This window comes from Odocoileus virginianus, chromosome 2, assembly GCF_023699985.2.
Source record: "Odocoileus virginianus isolate 20LAN1187 ecotype Illinois chromosome 2, Ovbor_1.2, whole genome shotgun sequence".
Classification (NCBI taxonomy): Eukaryota; Metazoa; Chordata; class Mammalia; order Artiodactyla; family Cervidae; genus Odocoileus; species Odocoileus virginianus.
In genome coordinates this window covers 101,424,128-101,442,668 of record NC_069675.1, presented here as the reverse complement: position 1 = coordinate 101,442,668, position 18,541 = coordinate 101,424,128, and the positions used below count along the sequence as shown (strand labels likewise).

The window sequence follows — 18,541 nt, the reverse complement described above, 5'->3', positions numbered from 1 at the left end:
CGTCACACACAGTCTATCATCACACACAGTCTATCATCACACACAGTCCCCCCGTCACACACAGTCCCCCCGTCACACACAGTCCCCCCGTCACACACAGTCCCCCCGTCACACACAGTTCCCCGTCACACACAGTCCATCATCACACACAGTCCCCCGTCACACACAGCCCCCCGTCACACACAGTCCATCATCACACACAGTCCCCCGTCACACACAGTCCCCCGTCACACACAGTCCATCATCACACACAGTCCCCCTGTCACACACAGTCTATCATCACACACAGTCCCCCGTCACACACAGTCCCCCGTCACACACAGTCTATCATCACGCACAGTACCCCGTCACACACAGTCCCCCGTCACACACAGTCCATCATCACACACAGTCCCCCGTCACACACAGTCTATCATCACACACAGTCCCCCGTCACACACAGTCTATCATCACACACAGCCCCCCGTCACACACAGTCTCCCCGTCACACACAGTCCCCCCGTCACACACAGTGTATCATCACACACAGTCACCCCATCACACACAGTCCCCCCGTCACACACAGCCCCCCTGTGACACACAGTCTATCATCACACACAGTCCCCCCGTCACACACAGTCCCCCCATCACACACAGTCCCCCGTCACACACAGCCCCCCGTCACACACAGTCCCCCCGTCACACACAGTCCCCCCGTCACACACAGTCTATCATCACACACAGTCCCCCGTGACACACAGTCTATCGTCACAAACAGCCCCCCGTCACACAGAGTCTATCATCACACACAGTCCCCCGTCACAAACAGCCCCCCGTCACACACAGTCCCCCCGTCACACACAGTCTATCATTACACACAGTCTATCATCACACACAGTCCCCCCGTCACGCACAGTCCCCCTGTCACACACAGTCCCCCCGTCACACACTGTCCCCCGTCACACACAGTTCCCCGTCACACACAGTCCATCATCACACACAGCCCCCCGTCACACACAGTCAATCATCACACACAGTCCCCCGTCACACACAGTCCCCCGTCACACAGTCTATCATCACACACAGTCTCCCCGTCACACACAGTCTATCATCACACACAGTCCCCCGTCACACACAGTCGCCCCGTCACACACAGTCCATCATCACACACAGTCACCCCGTCACACACAGTCCCCCTGTCACACACAGTCCCCCGTCACACACAGTCTATCATCACACACAGCCCCCCGTCACACACAGTCCATCATCACACACAGTCCCCCTGTGACACACAGTCTATCATCACACACAGTCTATCATCACACACAGTCCCCCCGTCACACACAGTCTCCCGTCACACACAGTCCCCCGTCACACACAGTCCCCCGTCACACACAGTCCATCATCACACACAGGCCCCCCGTCACACACAGTCTATCATCACACACAGTCCCCCCGTCACACACATTCTCCCCGTCACACACAGTCCCCCCGTCACACACAGTCCCCCCGTCACACACAGCCCCCCGTCACACACAGTCCATCCTCACACACAGCCCCCCGTCACGCACAGTCCCCCCGTCACACACAGTCCCCCGTCACACACAGTCCATCATCACACACAGTCCCCCCGTCACACACAGTCTATCATCACACACAGTCCCCCCGTCACACACAGCCCCCCGTCACACACAGTCCCCCCGTCACACACAGTCCCCCCCGTCACACACAGCCCCCCGTCACACACAGTCCATCATCACACACAGTCCCCCCGTCACACAGAGTCCCCCCGTCACACACAGCCCCCCGTCACACAGTCTATCATCACACACAGTCCCCCCGTCACACACAGTCCCCCCGTCACACACAGCCCCCCGTCACACAGTCTATCATCACACACAGTCCCCCCGTCACACACAGTCCCCCCGTCACACACAGCCCCCCGTCACACAGTCTATCATCACACACAGTCCCCCCGTCACACACAGTCCCCCCGTCACACACAGCCCCCCGTCACACAGTCTATCATCACACACAGTCCCCCCGTCACACACAGTCCCCCCGTCACACACAGCCCCCCGTCACACAGTCTATCATCACACACAGTCCCCCCGTCACACACAGTCCCCCCGTCACACACAGCCCCCCGTCACACAGTCTATCATCACACACAGTCCCCCCGTCACACACAGTCCCCCCGTCACACACAGCCCCCCGTCACACAGTCTATCATCACACACAGTCCCCCCGTCACACACAGTCCCCCCGTCACACACAGCCCCCCGTCACACAGTCTATCATCACACACAGTCCCCCCGTCACACACAGTCCCCCCGTCACACACAGCCCCCCGTCACACAGTCTATCATCACACACAGTCCCCCCGTCACACAGTCTATCATCACACACAGTCCCCCCGTCACACACAGTCCCCCGTCACACACAGTCCCCCCGTCACACAGTCTATCATCACACCCAGCCCCCCGTCACACAGTCTATCATCACACACAGTCCCCCCGTCACACACAGTCGCCCCGTCACACACAGTCGCCCCGTCACACACAGTCCCCCGTCACACACAGTCCCCCCGTCACACACAGTCCCCCCGTCACACACAGTCCCCCGTCACACACAGTCCCCCGTCACACAGTCCCCCGGCAGGTAGAACACCTCGTAGTGTTAGAATCGTGCTGTGTACAGAGGTCTGTCAGTAATTCGCTTCCGGTTTCCTCTGTTTCTGGTAGCTTGAGAGCCCTCGTCCTCTGTGCTGTGTGTTTCATTTTCTGCGGGGAGCAGAGTGTGTTTCCCGAGAGCCGCTGTTGCAGTTCGCTTGCGCTCCGCTCTGTGGCCGTTCAGTCTCCTCCTGTCTGTTCTGCCCTGGCACTGCCCCAGGGCCACGTCAAGTGGTCGGCGGCTCCTCCTCGTGTGTCCGCTTCAGGGGAAGCTTTCATCACTGAGGCCTCCATTTGCAGAGGGTTTTTACAGACACCTTTTCTCTGGTTTAGGACATCCCTTCTCGTCCTAGTTTGCTGGGTTATATTTTCAGTTGTAACTAGAATCACTCTTCACAAGCTATCGCGTTTACATGAGACACTTGTGTGTCCAGTGACAGGCTCAGGTGACTTTCCTCCCGTATTGCAGTGTGAGCGGGGCAGACGCGCCTGCGTTGTCAGCCGGCCTTGCTTTCTGGGGCAGACTCTCCTGTGACCTCTGGGGTTCCCCACAGTCACCGTCTTCTCTGCGAGCCCGCGTCCTCGGGGCCCTTGGCTCGGGTCTCCCATCTTTCAGTCTGTCCGTCCGGCTCCCTGCGGAGCAGCTGCTGCCCTTTGCCCCTTGACTCTCGAGTGGCCTCACAGGTGTGGCCACCTGGGGTCCTGCTCCCCTGGGTGTGGACCGCGGTCCTGAGTCTGACCCCGAGGTCCTGGCTGAGGGCCGGGTGCTCCTCCCACCTGGAATGGGCGGGGGCCCCCACAGCCCCGTCCCTGTTGGCGGGTCTCACGCCCACCCTCCCCAGGCCCTGGGCCACGGCCCCTGAAGCAAAAGAACCAGGTTCGTCTGCAGCTTCTCTTGGGGGCTGGACAGGTGATGGCCCCCAGACCCCTCTAGCAGAACTGGCAAGGCAAGATGGCCTAGGCCTGCAGGCTAGGCTGGGGCAGGGGGATGGAGGTGGGGTGGGTTGGGGGGGGAGGTGCTGCGGAGGCTGGTGGGCTGCGGTGAGGGAGAGGGCGTGGGGAGCGGGAACCCTGACTTCAGGGCACAGAGGGTGAGGCCCAGCAGGCAGAGAGCCAGCGGGCGCTGGTGGCCACGGGCAGCTCAGAGCTGGTCCCCAGCCCCGGCCTCAGAAGTGGCTTCCTTTCCCACACCCAGAGCAGGCAGCCGTGTCTTTTCTCGGACAGCCGGCCCTCCTTGGCCCTAACCTGGGACCTGGCCTGACGGCACCGACTCTTCCAGCTTGAGGGTGACCTGGACCCCTGCCGCCCTGGGCAGCACTGGGCTGAGCAGGCGCCCACTCCGGGACCCCATGCCCTGCCCTGCAACAGGGAGCGGAGAAGCTTAGGGACTTGGGCCTGGGTGGGACTCGCCAGGAGCAGGACAGGGCAGAGGGAGGACAGGGGGGCAGAGGCCAGGACCACGTTGGGCCTCAGCAGGGGCCAGAGGCCGGACAGTGGGCCGTGGATCGGGGGGTGCCTTCGGGCCGGGTCAGTACCGCAGGCCTCCCCGCTCACACGGACCAGGGGCCCACTGCGGCGGGAATGCGAGTCTGGGCTCCCTGAGCTGAGCTGGAAGCCCCCCAGCAGGCACTGCAGGAAGCCCCACTGCCTGAGCAGCAGGCCAGGCCTAGGGAGGCGCTCCCCGCCGCACACAGCCTCTCCACAGCCCTGCCCTGTCCCCCCAGGCCGGGACCTGCACCTGTTCCTGCAGACCTTGCAGACGCTGTGGTCCACTCGGGAGCTGCGACAGGTGAGCTGCCTCGGTGAATGTTCTGGGGGTCATGTGGGCTTGTGGCTGGGAGACAAGGCCTGCTGGATGCACGGAGCAGGAGGAGAGGGCAGTGCCACCACCAGCCTGCGGGCAGCGGGGGCGCCTGCTGGGCTTTGCTGTCTGCCTCCTCTGCCGGAAGGCCTGGAGGACAGCCGTGTGTGTGGTCTGGCCGGCAGACAGTCAGGATCTTCCACGGCCACTGGGCCCCGCACAGCGGGTCCCATGGGGGCCCTGCAGGACGGCAGCTCTGCGTCAGCCCCCAGCTGGCACCAGTACTGGCCCTCGGCTGCTGCTCCCTGCACTGAGCTCCCTTGAGGCACTGAGGAGTGAGGCGGCCCTGGTCCCCGGGGGGCGCGGGCTGCAGGAGCCACGCGTGACTCGGGGGGGGGCATCCTCTCGGGCCAGCCTGGCCTCCCTACCCCCACCCCCCACCGACCCCATGACCCCAGGGCCGGTGAGCTCCAGGAAGGCCATGGGCCTGCAGGGGAGGCCTGTCTGTGAGCCGGAGAGGCTCACGGGGCTTCCCAGGGCACGAGGCAGCCTTCTGTCTGGACAAGCCCCTGCGGGTCCAAGCTGCGCGGCCTCCCCCGACTCGTGTAGGCCTGTCAACAGCTGGCTCTGGTTGTTAGCTGGAGAAATCCAGTGCTTCTGCAAAAACCAGAAGCTTCTTGATTTCCCGATTCCGTGCCCTGTGGCTTTGAGGGAGACTCAGGAAGCTGGGCCACGGAGCTGTGAGGCTTTCCCGCCTAGACGTGCCTGCCTGCTGCAGGGGAGACTGCGTTTCCTGTTGGGTCGAGCTGAAGCAGCCGGGAAGAACCGCCTGTCTGTTCCCTTGCCGCCGGGCGCCGCGGGGCTCTGAGCCGGGCTGGGGGCTGGGAACGTACCTGTGAAACCCAGGTCTCCCTGAGAGTTTCCACTTCCGGACCTATTTCCCAGGGGAGTGCCCGCTTCCTGTGCGTCAGCACGGTTTGGGCCAAGGTCCCTCCGGTCCCGTGACCCCGAGGGCAGCGCAGCCCCTGCCTGCCCCCGCCCCCCAGGGCTGACCGCCTCAGGCGCTGGACCCGCAAGTGGTGGGCCCAGGCGTCTCTGTTGCCGATGCCGCCCTCTTCTCCTTCCTCTCCTCCACCCGAGTCTGTCGTCCTCGTTTGATGTCTTGGATTCCACCTCGGATTCCGTCGTCCTTCCTGCTGTCTGATTTTCACTGTCTCCCCTTGACCAGCATGTTCTTCATTTCCAAAGAGACGCGGGGCTGTGTCTTAATGCCCGTCGGCCGTCTTCCTGGCCGGGAAGGCACCTGATCCGTGCTCTGGCTTCTGTGCGGGCCAGGCTTGTACTGTGGTCGTTTGTGTAAATGCTCCGAGTTCCCCGTTTGGCTGGTGTCCCGCCAGGAGAGAACGCGTGTTCACACTCCAGAGCTCACCCACGCTGCCCAGTGTCATCAGACGCGCGTGAGGCCTGAGGCCCAGCCACAAGCGGGGGGCAGGGTACCTGGGGGGCCTCGAGGGGTGGGGCGGAAGGTGCCCACTGCCCCCTCCCTGCCCCGGCCTCCAGGGCGGCGGCAGGAGGTGTGGTGGCCGAGTCCCTGGGGGTCAGATGAGCAGCGGGCCCTGGAGGCCAGCGCAGCCCAGGGCAGGGGCCTCAGGACGAGCCTGCAGAACTCCTGGGAGCTTGGCCCTGTGGGGAAAGAACTGGGAGGCCGCGGGGTCCGTGGTCGAGCCTGTAAGGTGGTCAGCAGGGACTGGAGGAACAGGCTAAGCAGGCACAGCGCTGAGGCCTGAGGGTGGGAGGGGGCCGGGGGGGGGGCCTGAGAGCCCCCAGGGGAAATGGGTGAGGGTGGGGGTGGGTGGGGGGCAGTGCTCCCCATGGGGGGCCCAGGCCTGCACCCTGGAGACTGCTGGGAACGCTCACTCCTGGGCGCAGCGCAGCCCCACGGGGCCGGAGCCCAGCAGTGCTAACAGGCCCTCTGGGGCCCTGGCCCAAGCCCACTGCAGTCGGGGGGCTGTGCCTTCACCCCTGAATGTGAGTAGGAAGGAGGGGCTGTGCCCAGGTCCCAGCTGGGTGGGGGTTAGGAGCGGGAGGGGCCCAGAAGGTGGGAAGGAGGCAGGGAGGGGTCAGCCGGGGGGCCTCAGGGCTGGGCCTGAAGGGCCGTCAGCGTGGACGCTGCACCCAGCATGCCCAGGAGCAGGGTGAGGGGCCACGTGGCCGGGGACGCCGGACCTGGTGTGGGCAATCCCCCCACGGCCGCGGTGTCTGCTTAGGGCCAGCGTGTCTTATCCTTCACTTAGGGCTGATAGCTCTTCTCTCTCGTAATTTCAGACGTGTTTCTTTTCTGTCTTCGCTCCCAAGCTGGTATCTTGTCATCGTTTACCCTTGGAGCTTTGATCGCCCCGTGGTGGTCGTCACTCCCATGGGTGTTCCCCGCCAGGCCTGCAGTTTTCACAGGAGCTCATCTCAGTGCAGCCCATCCTTTCTGGTGGCCAAGGGCCAGGCCCAGAGGCGCCCCCAGGACTGAGCCCCTGAGCACACCCGCAAACACCCCGGGGGCCCCGGCCCTGCGTCGGCGCCCCAAGGCAGCCTGGGGTCTCCCCTGTGCTCACTGTGCCTGGTGGCCCAGGGTCTTCACAGACAGCGTCCACCCGGTGCTCGAGGGGGAGTCCGCGTTTTGTCCTCGCGAGCCCTGCCCAGTGGCCAGAGAACAGCGGGTTTCAAGTCACAAGGACGTGAGTGGATGTCGCTCCAGGAGTGTCCTGGGGAGCCCGCCCAGGGTGGGGCCACGGCCATGCCCATGCTGAGACCTGCCACCCAGCAGTGGCCCCTGAGCCCCAGGCTGAGCACGGCAGAGGTGTTTGTGGGGGAAAGGCTCACACAGGCAAGAAAGGGGTGATGCCGGGGGCCTCGGGCCTAAAGAACGCTTTCCCAGGTGAGGGCGTCAGAGGGTGGCGGGGCCCAGGTGAGGGCGTCAGAGGGCGGCGGGGCCCAGGTGAGGGCGTCAGAGGGCGGCGGGGCCCAGGTGAGGGCCTCGGAGGGTAGAGGGCCCAGGTGAGGGCGTCAGAGGGCGGCGGGGCCCAGGTGAGGGCGTCAGAGGGCGGCGGGGCCCAGGTGAGGGCCTCGGAGGGTAGAGGGCCCAGGTGAGGGCGTCAGAGGGCGGCGGGGCCCAGGTGAGGGCGTCAGAGGGCGGCGGGGCCCAGGTGAGGGCGTCGGAGGGCGGCGGGGCCCAGGTGAGGGCGTCGGAGGGCGGCGGGGCCCAGGTGAGGGCGTCGGAGGGCGGCGGGGCCCAGGTGAGGGCCTCGGAGGGCGGCGGGGCCCAGGTGAGGGCGTCAGAGGGCGGCGGGGCCCAGGTGAGGGCGTCAGAGGGCGGCGGGGCCCAGGTGAGGGCGTCAGAGGGCGGCGGGGCCCAGGTGAGGGCCTCGGAGGGCGGCGGGGCCCAGGTGAGGGCGTCAGAGGGCGGCGGGGCCCAGGTGAGGGCGTCAGAGGGCGGCGGGGCCCAGGTGAGGGCGTCAGAGGGCGGCGGGGCCCAGGTGAGGGCGTCAGAGGGCGGCGGGGCCCAGGTGAGGGCCTCGGAGGGCGGCGGGGCCCAGGTGAGGGCCTCGGAGGGTAGAGGGCCCAGGTGAGGGCGTCAGAGGGCGGCGGGGCCCAGGTGAGGGCCTCGGAGGGCGGCGGGGCCCAGGTGAGGGCGTCAGAGGGTAGAGGGCCCAGGTGAGGGCCTCGGAGGGCGGCGGGGCCCAGGTGAGGGCGTCAGAGGGTAGAGGGCCCAGGTGAGGGCCTCGGAGGGCGGCGGGGCCCAGGTGAGGGCGTCAGAGGGCGGCGGGGCCCAGGTGAGGGCGTCAGAGGGCGGCGGGGCCCAGGTGAGGGCGTCAGAGGGCGGCGGGGCCCAGGTGAGGGCCTCGGAGGGTAGAGGGCCCAGGTGAGGGCGTCAGAGGGCGGCGGGGCCCAGGTGAGGGCGTCAGAGGGCGGCGGGGCCCAGGTGAGGGCCTCGGAGGGTAGAGGGGCCCAGGTGAGGGCGTCAGAGGGCGGCGGGGCCCAGGTGAGGGCGTCAGAGGGCGGCGGGGCCCAGGTGAGGGCCTCGGAGGGTAGAGGGGCCCAGGTGAGGGCGTCAGAGGGCGGCGGGGCCCAGGTGAGGGCGTCAGAGGGCGGCGGGGCCCAGGTGAGGGCCTCGGAGGGTAGAGGGGCCCAGGTGAGGGCGTCAGAGGGCGGCGGGGCCCAGGTGAGGGCGTCAGAGGGCGGCGGGGCCCAGGTGAGGGCCTCGGAGGGTAGAGGGGCCCAGGTGAGGGCGTCAGAGGGCGGCGGGGCCCAGGTGAGGGCCTCGGAGGGCGGCGGGGCCCAGGTGAGGGCCTCGGAGGGCGGCGGGGCCCAGGTGAGGGCGTCAGAGGGTAGAGGGCCCAGGTGAGGGCCTCGGAGGGCGGCGGGGCCCAGGTGAGGGCGTCAGAGGGTAGAGGGCCCAGGTGAGGGCGTCGGAGGGCGGCGGGGCCCAGGTGAGGGCGTCAGAGGGCGGCGGGGCCCAGGTGAGGGCGTCAGAGGGCGGCGGGGCCCAGGTGAGGGCCTCGGAGGGTAGAGGGCCCAGGTGAGGGCGTCAGAGGGCGGCGGGGCCCAGGTGAGGGCGTTCAGAGGGCGGCGGGGCCCAGGTGAGGGCCTCGGAGGGTAGAGGGCCCAGGTGAGGGCGTCAGAGGGCGGCGGGGCCCAGGTGAGGGCGTCAGAGGGCGGCGGGGCCCAGGTGAGGGCCTCGGAGGGCGGCGGGGCCCAGGTGAGGGCGTCGGAGGGCGGCGGGGCCCAGGTGAGGGCCTCGGAGGGCGGCGGGGCCCAGGTGAGGGCGTCGGAGGGCGGCGGGGCCCGGGTGAGGGCGTCAGAGGGCGGCGGGGCCCAGGTGAGGGCGTCAGAGGGCGGCGGGGCCCAGGTGAGGGCGTCAGAGGGCGGCGGGGCCCAGGTGAGGGCCTCGGAGGGCGGCGGGGCCCAGGTGAGGGCGTCAGAGGGCGGCGGGGCCCAGGTGAGGGCGTCGGAGGGTAGAGGGCCCAGGTGAGGGCGTCAGAGGGCGGCGGGGCCCAGGTGAGGGCGTCAGAGGGCGGCGGGGCCCAGGTGAGGGCGTCAGAGGGCGGCGGGGCCCAGGTGAGGGCCTCAGAGGGCGGCGGGGCCCAGGTGAGGGCCTCGGAGGGCGGCGGGGCCCAGGTGAGGGGGTCAGAGGGCGGCGGGGCCCAGGTGAGGGCGTCAGAGGGCGGCGGGGCCCAGGTGAGGGGGTCAGAGGGCGGCGGGGCCCAGGTGAGGGGGTCAGAGGGCGGCGGGGCCCAGGTGAGGGCGTCAGAGGGCGGCGGGGCCCGGGTGAGGGCGTCAGAGGGCGGCGGGGCCCAGGTGAGGGCGTCAGAGGGCGGCGGGGCCCAGGTGAGGGCCTCGGAGGGCGGCGGGGCCCAGGTGAGGGCGTCAGAGGGCGGCGGGGCCCAGGTGAGGGGGTCAGAGGGCGGCGGGGCCCAGGTGAGGGGGTCAGAGGGCGGCGGGGCCCAGGTGAGGGCGTCAGAGGGCGGCGGGGCCCGGGTGAGGGCGTCAGAGGGCGGCGGGGCCCAGGTGAGGGCGTCAGAGGGCGGCGGGGCCCAGGTGAGGGGATCAGAGGGCGGCGGGGCCCAGGTGAGGGGATCAGAGGGCGGCGGGGCCCAGGTGAGGGCGTCAGAGGGCGGCGGGGCCCAGGGTGAGGGCGTCAGAGGGCGGCGGGGCCCAGGTGAGGGCGTCAGAGGGCGGCGGGGCCCAGGTGAGGGGATCAGAGGGCGGCGGGGCCCAGGTGAGGGCGTCAGAGGGCGGCGGGGCCCGGGTGAGGGCGTCAGAGGGCGGCGGGGCCCAGGTGAGGGCCTCAGAGGGCGGCGGGGCCCAGGTGAGGGCCTGGGAGGGTAGAGGGCCCCTGGCCTCACTGATGACTGCATCTCCACCGCTCAGTCTTGTGGCGGGAGGGCTGAGACACGGGCTTTGTCAGCAAGGCCCTGGGGAGGTCTTGGGACTGCGGGGAGGTCTGCACTGTCTGGGCGACACCAGAGCAGGTCCAGGCGTCCCTGGGCCCCCCACAATTGCATGGTGGGAGCCGGACCTGCAGACCCCTGGGCGCAGCTCCTGTCTCGGCACCTGGCCAGGCGACGGCCATGTCCACGATGGTCTCAGGGAGGGTGGGGGGACTGCCTGCTCCTCGGGGGTCTCGGAGAAGGTGGGGGGGCTGCCCGCTCCTCGGGGGTCTCGGAGAAGGTGGGGGGGCTGCCCGCTCCTCAAGGGTCTCGGGGAAGGTGGGGGGGCTGCCCGCTCCTCGAGGGTCTCGGAGAAGGTGGGGGGACTGCCCGCTCCTCGGGGGTCTCGGAGAAGGTGGGGGGGCTGCCCGCTCCTCGGGGGTCTCGGAGAAGGTGGGGGGGCTGCCCGCTCCTCGGGGGTCTCGGAGAAGGTGGGGGGGCTGCCCGCTCCTCGGGGGTCTCGGAGAAGGTGGGGGGGACTGATCGCTCCTCGGGGGTCTCGGGGAAGGTGGGGGGACTGCCCGCTCCTCGGGGGTCTCGGAGAAGGTGGGGGGACTGCCCGCTCCTCGGGGGTCTCGGAGAAGGTGGGGGGGCTGCCCGCTCCTCGGGGGTCTCGGGGAAGGTGGGGGGACTGCCCGCTCCTCGGGGGTCTCGGGGAAGGTGGGGGGACTGCCCGCTCCTCGGGGGTCTCGGGGAAGGTGGGGGGACTGCCCGCTCCTCGGGGGTCTCGGGGAAGTTGGGGGGGCTGCCCGCTCCTCGGGGGTCTCGGGGAAGGTGGGGGGACTGCCCGCTCCTCGGGGGTCTCGGAGAAGGTGGGGGGGACTGCCCGCTCCTCGGGGGTCTCGGAGAAGGTGGGGGGGACTGCCTGCTCCTCGGGGGTCTCGGGGAAGGTGGGGGGGACTGCCCGCTCCTCGGGGGTCTCGGGGAAGGTGGGGGGGCTGCCCGCTCCTCGGAGGTCTCAGGAAAGGTGAGGGGGACTGCCTGCTCCTTGTGGTCTTGGGGAAGGTGCCGGCCGTTTCTACTCTGGTTGTGAGGCAGTGTCTCTCCCCCCGACCCCTTTCCTCTGAGTACTTTCGGTCGAGGGCCCTGTGTCTGGAAGTAGCAGGACAGGGCTCTGGAAGCTGCTGCTCTGCAGGGCGTCTCGGGAGAGGGTGAGCGAGCCGACCCCCGGTTGTTGAGGGCAGAGCCTCGGGCCGGCCAGGGAGCAGGGCCTGACCTCCGGAGGACGCGCCGCCTCCCGTGCCCTGCCCAGGCCTCTGTGGGTCGGCACGGGAGAGTCCGTCCGGGGGCAGACTGGATACCTCAGAGGGAAGAGCTAGCCCTGTGCTCTGCCCGTCTCCGTGGGGGGGCTCCATGGGCTCACAGGGTCGTCGAGGCAGCCTTCCTCCTGGCAATGCTCTGCACTCAGCGCCGTGACACCCCGGTCCCAGGACAGGGGCTTCCTGGGAAAAGCTTTTCTTCTTTGTGGCCTTGAGTGGGGTGGGGGGTGGGTCTCTTCCTCCAGCCCCTGCCCTGGCCCTTGGCGACCTGCACACCCTCTGTGGGGCTGGAGCTGAGGGGCTGGCTGCGCTCAGGGGCCCCTCTGGCCACGTGAAGGACGCCGTGATGCTCGCCGCTCCCCTGGACGTGGGTGGCGGAGACACACGTGTTTGTCTCAGTCGTTCAGCTCTTACGTGTCTCTAGGAAGATAAACAGAAGGCAGGTTTCAGTTTGGGTTTCTCCTTCCTTTTCTCTGTTTCCAGTCATATGTTAGGCCCACTGCCACGTCCCATGCATGCCACACAGGTGGTCAGGGTGCAGAGGGTGCCACCCAGCTTCTGGCCCAGGGATCAAGCCTGGCCTTTGCGGGGCCATCCGCCTGGACAGTGCAGCTGGCAGGGAAGGTGGGCAGCTCCACTCTGGTGGGAGGGCTGGCGGTAAGGGCTCACCACAGTGGGGCCTTGTGTCTCCACAGCTCCGGGAGGAAGCCTGGAAGGGGTTCGCCACCCTGAATGACCCGCTCGCCACTCTCCTGGACATGCTGGACGCCAGCCGGGGCTGCGGGGGGCGGGGCCCCTCACTGGAAGCATGGGTGGCCCGCGAGCTAGAGCGCTGGCTGCAGGCACAGCCGCGCCCAGGGCCCGCCCAGGTGAGCCCCACCCTCGGCCCGTGGCCTGTTCCCTTCTCACCCCGTCCAGCCCTCCACACGAGGCCCCACGCCCACCTGACCTGGCCCCGGCAGCCCACAGGGGTCACCAACAGTGGGTAGGCCTCTAACAGCCATGTGCCAGGTAGCCTCGGCTCCCTTGTCTGTGCCCCTGCCCACCCACAACGTCCACCCACCAGCCTGAGGCTGCAGGCGCTGGCCGCCCCACACCAGGCCCACCCAGGCACCATGCCCCCTGCCCACATCAGGTCTCAAGACCCTGGCCACAGCTGCTGCCTCCACTGAGGTCAGGTCTGGGGTCTCCAGGGCGACCCAGCACTGAAGCCGCTGCAGGTCCGTGCAGTCCGGCTCCTCACTGAGGGCCCCCTCAGCCTAGTGGAGCCGCTGGTCAGCATCTTCCAGCTGCAGGATGCAGACCGGAGCGCTGTGCTGGCTCACATTCACCGGCTGCACCAGGAGGGCAAGTTCAAAGAGGTGAGTGAGCCCTTCCCTGTGGCTCTGGGCCTCTCTCACGGGCCGGGCCTCCACGTGGGTCAGTGGCGTGGGTAAGAGCCAGGCTGGGGGCGAGACGCCCACTCTGGAAGTGTCCCCTCTACCCTGGGGGCTGTGCAGAGGCCGCAGGTCTGGGGTGCAGGGGACCAGCCCCCCAGGACCAGCCCAGGTCCATGCCTGGTGTGGGGGTCCTGGGCGCCCCCACACTGACCCGCTGAAAGGTCTAGGCACAGCCCCCACATCCAGCCTGGTCTACAGCACGTGCCAGGGTCCTTTCTTCCCAGGTGCCCACCAGCCTGTCACGCTTGGTCAGCAGTGTGGGGATGCCAGGCTCTGGCCCAGAAACCCACACGACTGCGGCCCACACTCCTTTGTTAATTCCCGGTGTGGGTGGGGAGGGGGCGTGAGGATGGGAGAAGCTTGCCACAGTCTCTGCCCACCCAGGCCACCCGGGGCCCAGGCCAGACCCTGGACCTGCTTTCTCCTCCTGCCCCTGCCGATTCACCCCTGCTCACCCAGCCCCTGTTGGCACAGCCTGGATGCATGGAGCCCGTGGGCAGGAGCCAAGAACCCTCTGCTTGAAGACAGGCCCTCCCTAAAGCCACAGGTCGCGGCCACGACAGGCTGGAGGACTGGCCGCTTTGCCTCTGGGCCTGGGTGTCCAGCTATCTATAGGGTGTCTGCCTTGGAGCCAGGGGCCTGCACTCTTTCTGGGTGGGGCCCACCCGTGCCTGTTTGCTGGGCCACTCTGGACTGGGTCGGGTCAGTGGTGGGGACCCTATGAGGGACAGACTCCCCCAGGCCCTACCAGATCCCCGCTGTCACCATCGTGCCAGCCCCGCCCCCCAGCCCCCACCAGGGACCAGGCCTGGCACAACATGCGTCCTTTTCAGAAGATTGGGTGCGGGGTGTCACGCCAGTGTGGGGTCCAGGCTCTCAGCTGCGTCCGCCGCTCAGGAGCTCCCAGTGTGTGTGATGCGTGTGGCTGGGGCAGGGAGGGCAGAGGGGCGGTGTTTGGCTCCCTTGTAGGAGGTAGGGCTGACTCAGGGGGGCGTGTGGGCTTAGGAGTGCTGGCCTCTGGTGGGACTCCGCGGGCTTTTGGAAGCTTGGTGGTTTTGCTGATTCCTCTGTGAGCAGAGCTGGTTCTCATTTAAGCCCAGAAGGTTCCGACATGAAGAGGGAGCACTGAAGTCGTGCTCTCGGTGTCCCTGGGCCTGGCAGGTGCTCTGGCGATGACTCCCCCTGGGGTTGGTGGGCGGGGCGGCGGCGGGATGAGCGGCGAGGGGTTGGGAGGCCGGGCACCCGGCTGAGATCCTAGCGGCTGCTGCACCTGAGGTGTGGGCGCCCCGCTCAGAGGGGCCGTCTCCCCGGGGGATGAGTCCAGCCTCCAGGGGTCCAGAGGCCGCCCAGGACTCGCCTCCGCCGCTGCCTCGTGGGGCCCGAAGCCGAGCCCACACACCGGGGGACGGTGCTGCCGGCGCCCAGGAGGTCCCAGGTCCACCCCGCGCTCCCCCTCCCCGAAGAGGAGGCTCCTTGGAACGGAGGCGCGCGCCGGGCGGGCGGGCAGGCGGAGGACGCGCAGTCACAACGCGACGGTGCGGGGCGGCCGGGCCGCGGGGGAAGAGGCAGGCTGGTGTGTCGCGTCTCCTGTTACACTCGGGCCTTTCAAAGAGCGTCTGGACGGCTGAATGCGCCTCCCTCGCACTCCGAGGCAGGACTGGCACACAAAGAGCGCTCTTGTCCAGCGCAGGCCCCTCGTGCGAAGAAAGGCCATTGTCCCGGGCAGGCGGGCCCGGCAGGCGGTGCACGCTCCAGTGCCCGCGCCGCGCCGCCGAGGGGCCGCCTTCAGGCCTGTCCGCTCGGATTAGCGGGGACTCACGGCTTCATGTGCTGCGATATTTCATGTCGAGGGCGGTGGCGGCTCCGGCTGCGTGAATGCCCGCTTTTGTCTGCCGAGTTATTTTATTTACGTTTTTTAAACAGCTTATCAAGGTAAAAAGATAGCTTTGCTTAAAAAAGAAAATAAAAAGAAAAGGCCCCTTGGCGGCAGGCCCATGGTGAGCAGTGGGGGTGGGAGGCAGGTCAGTCCTGGGGTCTGGGCACCTGCCCCGGGCCCTGCTGGCCGGTCGGGGTCCTGCGTGCCTGCCCTTCCCGCTGTCACCGCCCCAGCCCCTCTGGTCTTAGTTACTTTTCACCAAAGCCACAGTTCTGGGGCCTGAGCTGGTTCCCACTGCCCCACCCTGACCCAGCCCAGGGCAGCCCTCTTCTCAGCGGCCCACTCTTGGCCTCCTGGGCAGAGGTCAGCGATGCCAGCAAGGTGCCAGGTGGCCCAGCCCTGGTCTCGTCCCCTACCCTCCTCCCACTGTGGCTCCCCAGCCTGGCCTGGGGCCGGTCCCAGGCCCCTGGCTCAGCAGGCGATTCCCCCACCCTCAGGGCCTGCGTGACCCAACAGAACCAAGGTGGGACTTCCTGGAGGAGATGGTTCTGCTGCCACCCACAGCCTCCAGGCCACAGACCCTCAGGGCTAGGGGGCAGAAAGGACCCTTCTCAGCCAGAGAAGACTCCCAGGGGAGTCCTTGGCCTTCCAGCCCCGGTGCTCCGGCCACACCCTTGTGCCCACGCAGGTCGCCTGGCCGAAAGAGGGCAGCCTGGTTGTACAGACAGCTCTGGCGGGCCTGGTCAGGGGCTGGCTGCCGTGGAGGAAGCAGGCAGGAGAGAAGGGCGCCCAGACCCTCTGGTGGCGTCACCCTGTGCCCAGGGGTGTGCATCCCTCACAGGCGGCTCTGACCACACACCTGGGTGGGCGGGGCCAGACTCTGAGCACTGCCTGCCCCGCTCCGCGGCCCCACACTCTGCCCTGCCAGTGGACACCCGGACCAGGGCCCTGACTGTAGGCCAGTGTGTGAGCCACCCAGGCCTGGTCGGCACAGCGGGCCCCTGGGCCTTGCTGTCTCCTGGGAGGGGGAGGGAGAGGGGAAGGATGGAAGCAGAGAAGAGAGGGAGGGAGGGGGTGTGGCCGACAGAGAAGGGCCTGGGGCGGGCGGACTCTGCAGGCTGTCCTCCCGCTGCTCTGAGGGGCAGTGCCTGGCCCGCCCTTGCCCCCACCGGACCAAGACCTGGGCCATCACCCCAGGCTGCCCCTCCAGTCTGAGGCTGGTTCTGGGGCTCGGAGTTCTTGGATGGGGGTGGCCTGCTGAGGAGCCAGACCCTCGGGTGATGGAGGCCAGCTGCCCTGGAGAGTGGTGAGGAGTCAGGGGCTCCCCTTGCTCCCTCTGCCGTCCTCTCCGGGGCCACTGCCTGGGGCCTGGCCTGGAGCGCAGAGGGCTCCAGGCCCCCAGTCCTCCCACCCATGCCCCTTCTCCAACCCGGCCTGGCCTGTCGGAGCCTGGGTCCAGATGCTGGCCCTGCGGGAGCCTGGAAGCCAGGACGCTGGTGGCGGGGCTCTAAGGAGGTCTGAACGTGGTGTGCCTAGTGTGTGCACTCCAGCTTTCGGGGCGGCTTTCAGAGCCCCCTCAACTTCCTGAGGGTCTCCTACCCAGAAGAGGTCAGAGCATCCAGTGAGGCTGCAGGGACACCTGGCCCCGCCCCCAGCCCTGCACCCGCTCCTCCACCAGGCCCGCCCAAGCCCCGCCCCCAGGCCTTCGTCCCCTTCCCTGGCCCACCACCTCCCCCATTTTTGCCTTTCCCCCTCCCCCAAGCCCTGCACCCCTCTCCCCTGGCCCTGGGCCCCCCGGGGCCTGGCCGAGGCTGAGCTCCTGGACTCCGGCCAGGCCGCGGGGCGCCGGGTCAGCGCCGCGCAGGGAGAGGCCCCCAGCCCCGCTCTCCCGCCCCGCGATCCCGGCCTCTGCCGGAGCTCCTTTCCCAGGCCGCTATTTTGGGCCTTTCTCTGAGCTGCGGGGGGCGGGGCCGGGCCGCCTGGCCAGTTATTTTTGCTCATTATGGGAGTGCGATGTATGGAAATTATTAATAGCAGCGCGGCCTGCGCTACGTGCGGGCGCTCAGGGCCGCCCCGTCTTCTTTGCAGAGTCCGGGGACAGTCGCGCGCCCAGGACAGGGCAGACCGCGCAGCGTGCACCCTGCCCCATCTGAGGGGCTGCCTGCGAGCCTGTGGCTTCAGAGCCGCTTACTCTATGGATCCCAGGGCAGCTCTCTGCATGCCCCCGATGCACCGACCACCCGGCCTGCTGCCCTGGGCCTGGGGTCAGCGCGCTCCATCAGACAGACTCTGAGTCGCTTTGGGGCGCACGCTGTGCCTTGTGGAAAGCGCTGGGAGGTCCGGAGGAGCCCGGCAGGTCAGGGCTGCAGTCCGTCAGGCTTCCAGAGCGCACAGAGCCCCTCCGGCCCCTCGGGGGCGCCGTGAAAAACTGCGCCGGGCACATTCCCGAGCCGGGGGCGCCCCTGGGAGGAGTGGGGGCAGCAGTCCACACCCCGCCAGGCTCCGTGGCTGGGTGATGGAGGCCCTGCCCCTCCCTCCGTCCGCCTTCTCATCAGCAACCCCTGACCCAGGCCCCCTGCCCAGCAAGCACCTCGAGGCCCCGTCTACGTTGAACCCTAGCTGGGTGAGGGGGACACAGGGGTCGTCCCAGCCACCCCACGGCACACATGGAGCCTGGCTCGGCACAGGGGCCTGTGGACTGGGGTGCTTCCTGGTTCCAGGCCCCTCGGCCTGAGGCCACGTGGCGGAACTGAACCGGCCGTGGCTGCCCTACAGTGCCTGGAGGCACCTGAGGGCGGCGGGCAAGGGCGGGAGCCCCTCAGGTGCACTCCTCACCCCGGGGCACTGCCCGTCCCATGGCCCCGTGTAATCCCGGCCCTTGGTGTTTCCCAGGCCATCGTGCTGGGCACGAAGCTGCAGCTGCAGGCAGATCTCGACGTGGAGAAGGTGTGAGTCTTTCTCATGTAGATCAGATCATGTCCAGGCCTCCAGAAGCATGGTTTAGGGAGGGTCCCCACCACGAGCTGTGGGCTTTGTTCCCACAGGTGGAGCTGAGGTGCTGGAGGGCAGGGGTCATACGTGACCACCTGATTATGTGAGGAGGGCCAGGGAGGGGCCAGTGAGTGCCTGTGAGCCATCAGCGGACGCTGGTATAGCATGCTCAAAAAGCGGCCAGTCACTAGGGGCGTACCAAGCTCTGGGGTGGCCTGAAGGGTTCTCAGGAGTGGGAGCTCCCATGAGGACCGCGCACCTAGAGCCCTGGCCTGGCAGATGGGCCCATGTCCCGTCTGGTCTCCACACGGTCTGACCTATGTGACCACATGGGGGAGGGGAGAGCAGGTGAGGAGACTTATGTGGGAGCCACTGGGAGGGGACCTTTTAAGGTCTGGTTCTTTCAAGGGGAGTGGCCAGTATCTTCCAAGGCCCAATACCATGGCCAGGGGCTCCCTTGGGGCTCCCCAGGGGCTTGGGCAGCTTAGGGGGTCTTGCAAGCATGCACCAGGGCACGTGCTGGAGCCATCTTGACACAACCAG

At 68.1% G+C, this 18,541-nt stretch overlaps 1 protein-coding gene across 17 annotated transcripts in view; it reads left to right on the top strand.

Moving 5' to 3' along the window:
- Positions 1-18,541, top strand: part of EXD3 (exonuclease 3'-5' domain containing 3) — an 85,444-nt gene that overhangs the window by 23,750 nt on the left and 43,153 nt on the right. For 12 of the 17 annotated variants that reach the window (XM_070456485.1, XM_070456505.1, XM_070456497.1 and 9 more), the window contains 5 exons: positions 4,376-4,440; positions 12,388-12,561; positions 12,886-13,053; positions 17,096-17,363; positions 17,900-17,955. In XM_070456485.1, the coding sequence (XP_070312586.1) occupies positions 4,376-4,440; positions 12,388-12,561; positions 12,886-13,053; positions 17,096-17,363; positions 17,900-17,955 (731 nt within the window). The remainder of the gene's footprint in view (positions 1-4,375; positions 4,441-12,387; positions 12,562-12,885; positions 13,054-17,095; positions 17,364-17,899; positions 17,956-18,541) is intronic. The other 5 variants (XM_070456525.1, XM_070456521.1, XM_070456520.1 and 2 more) reach the window with 2 other exon arrangements.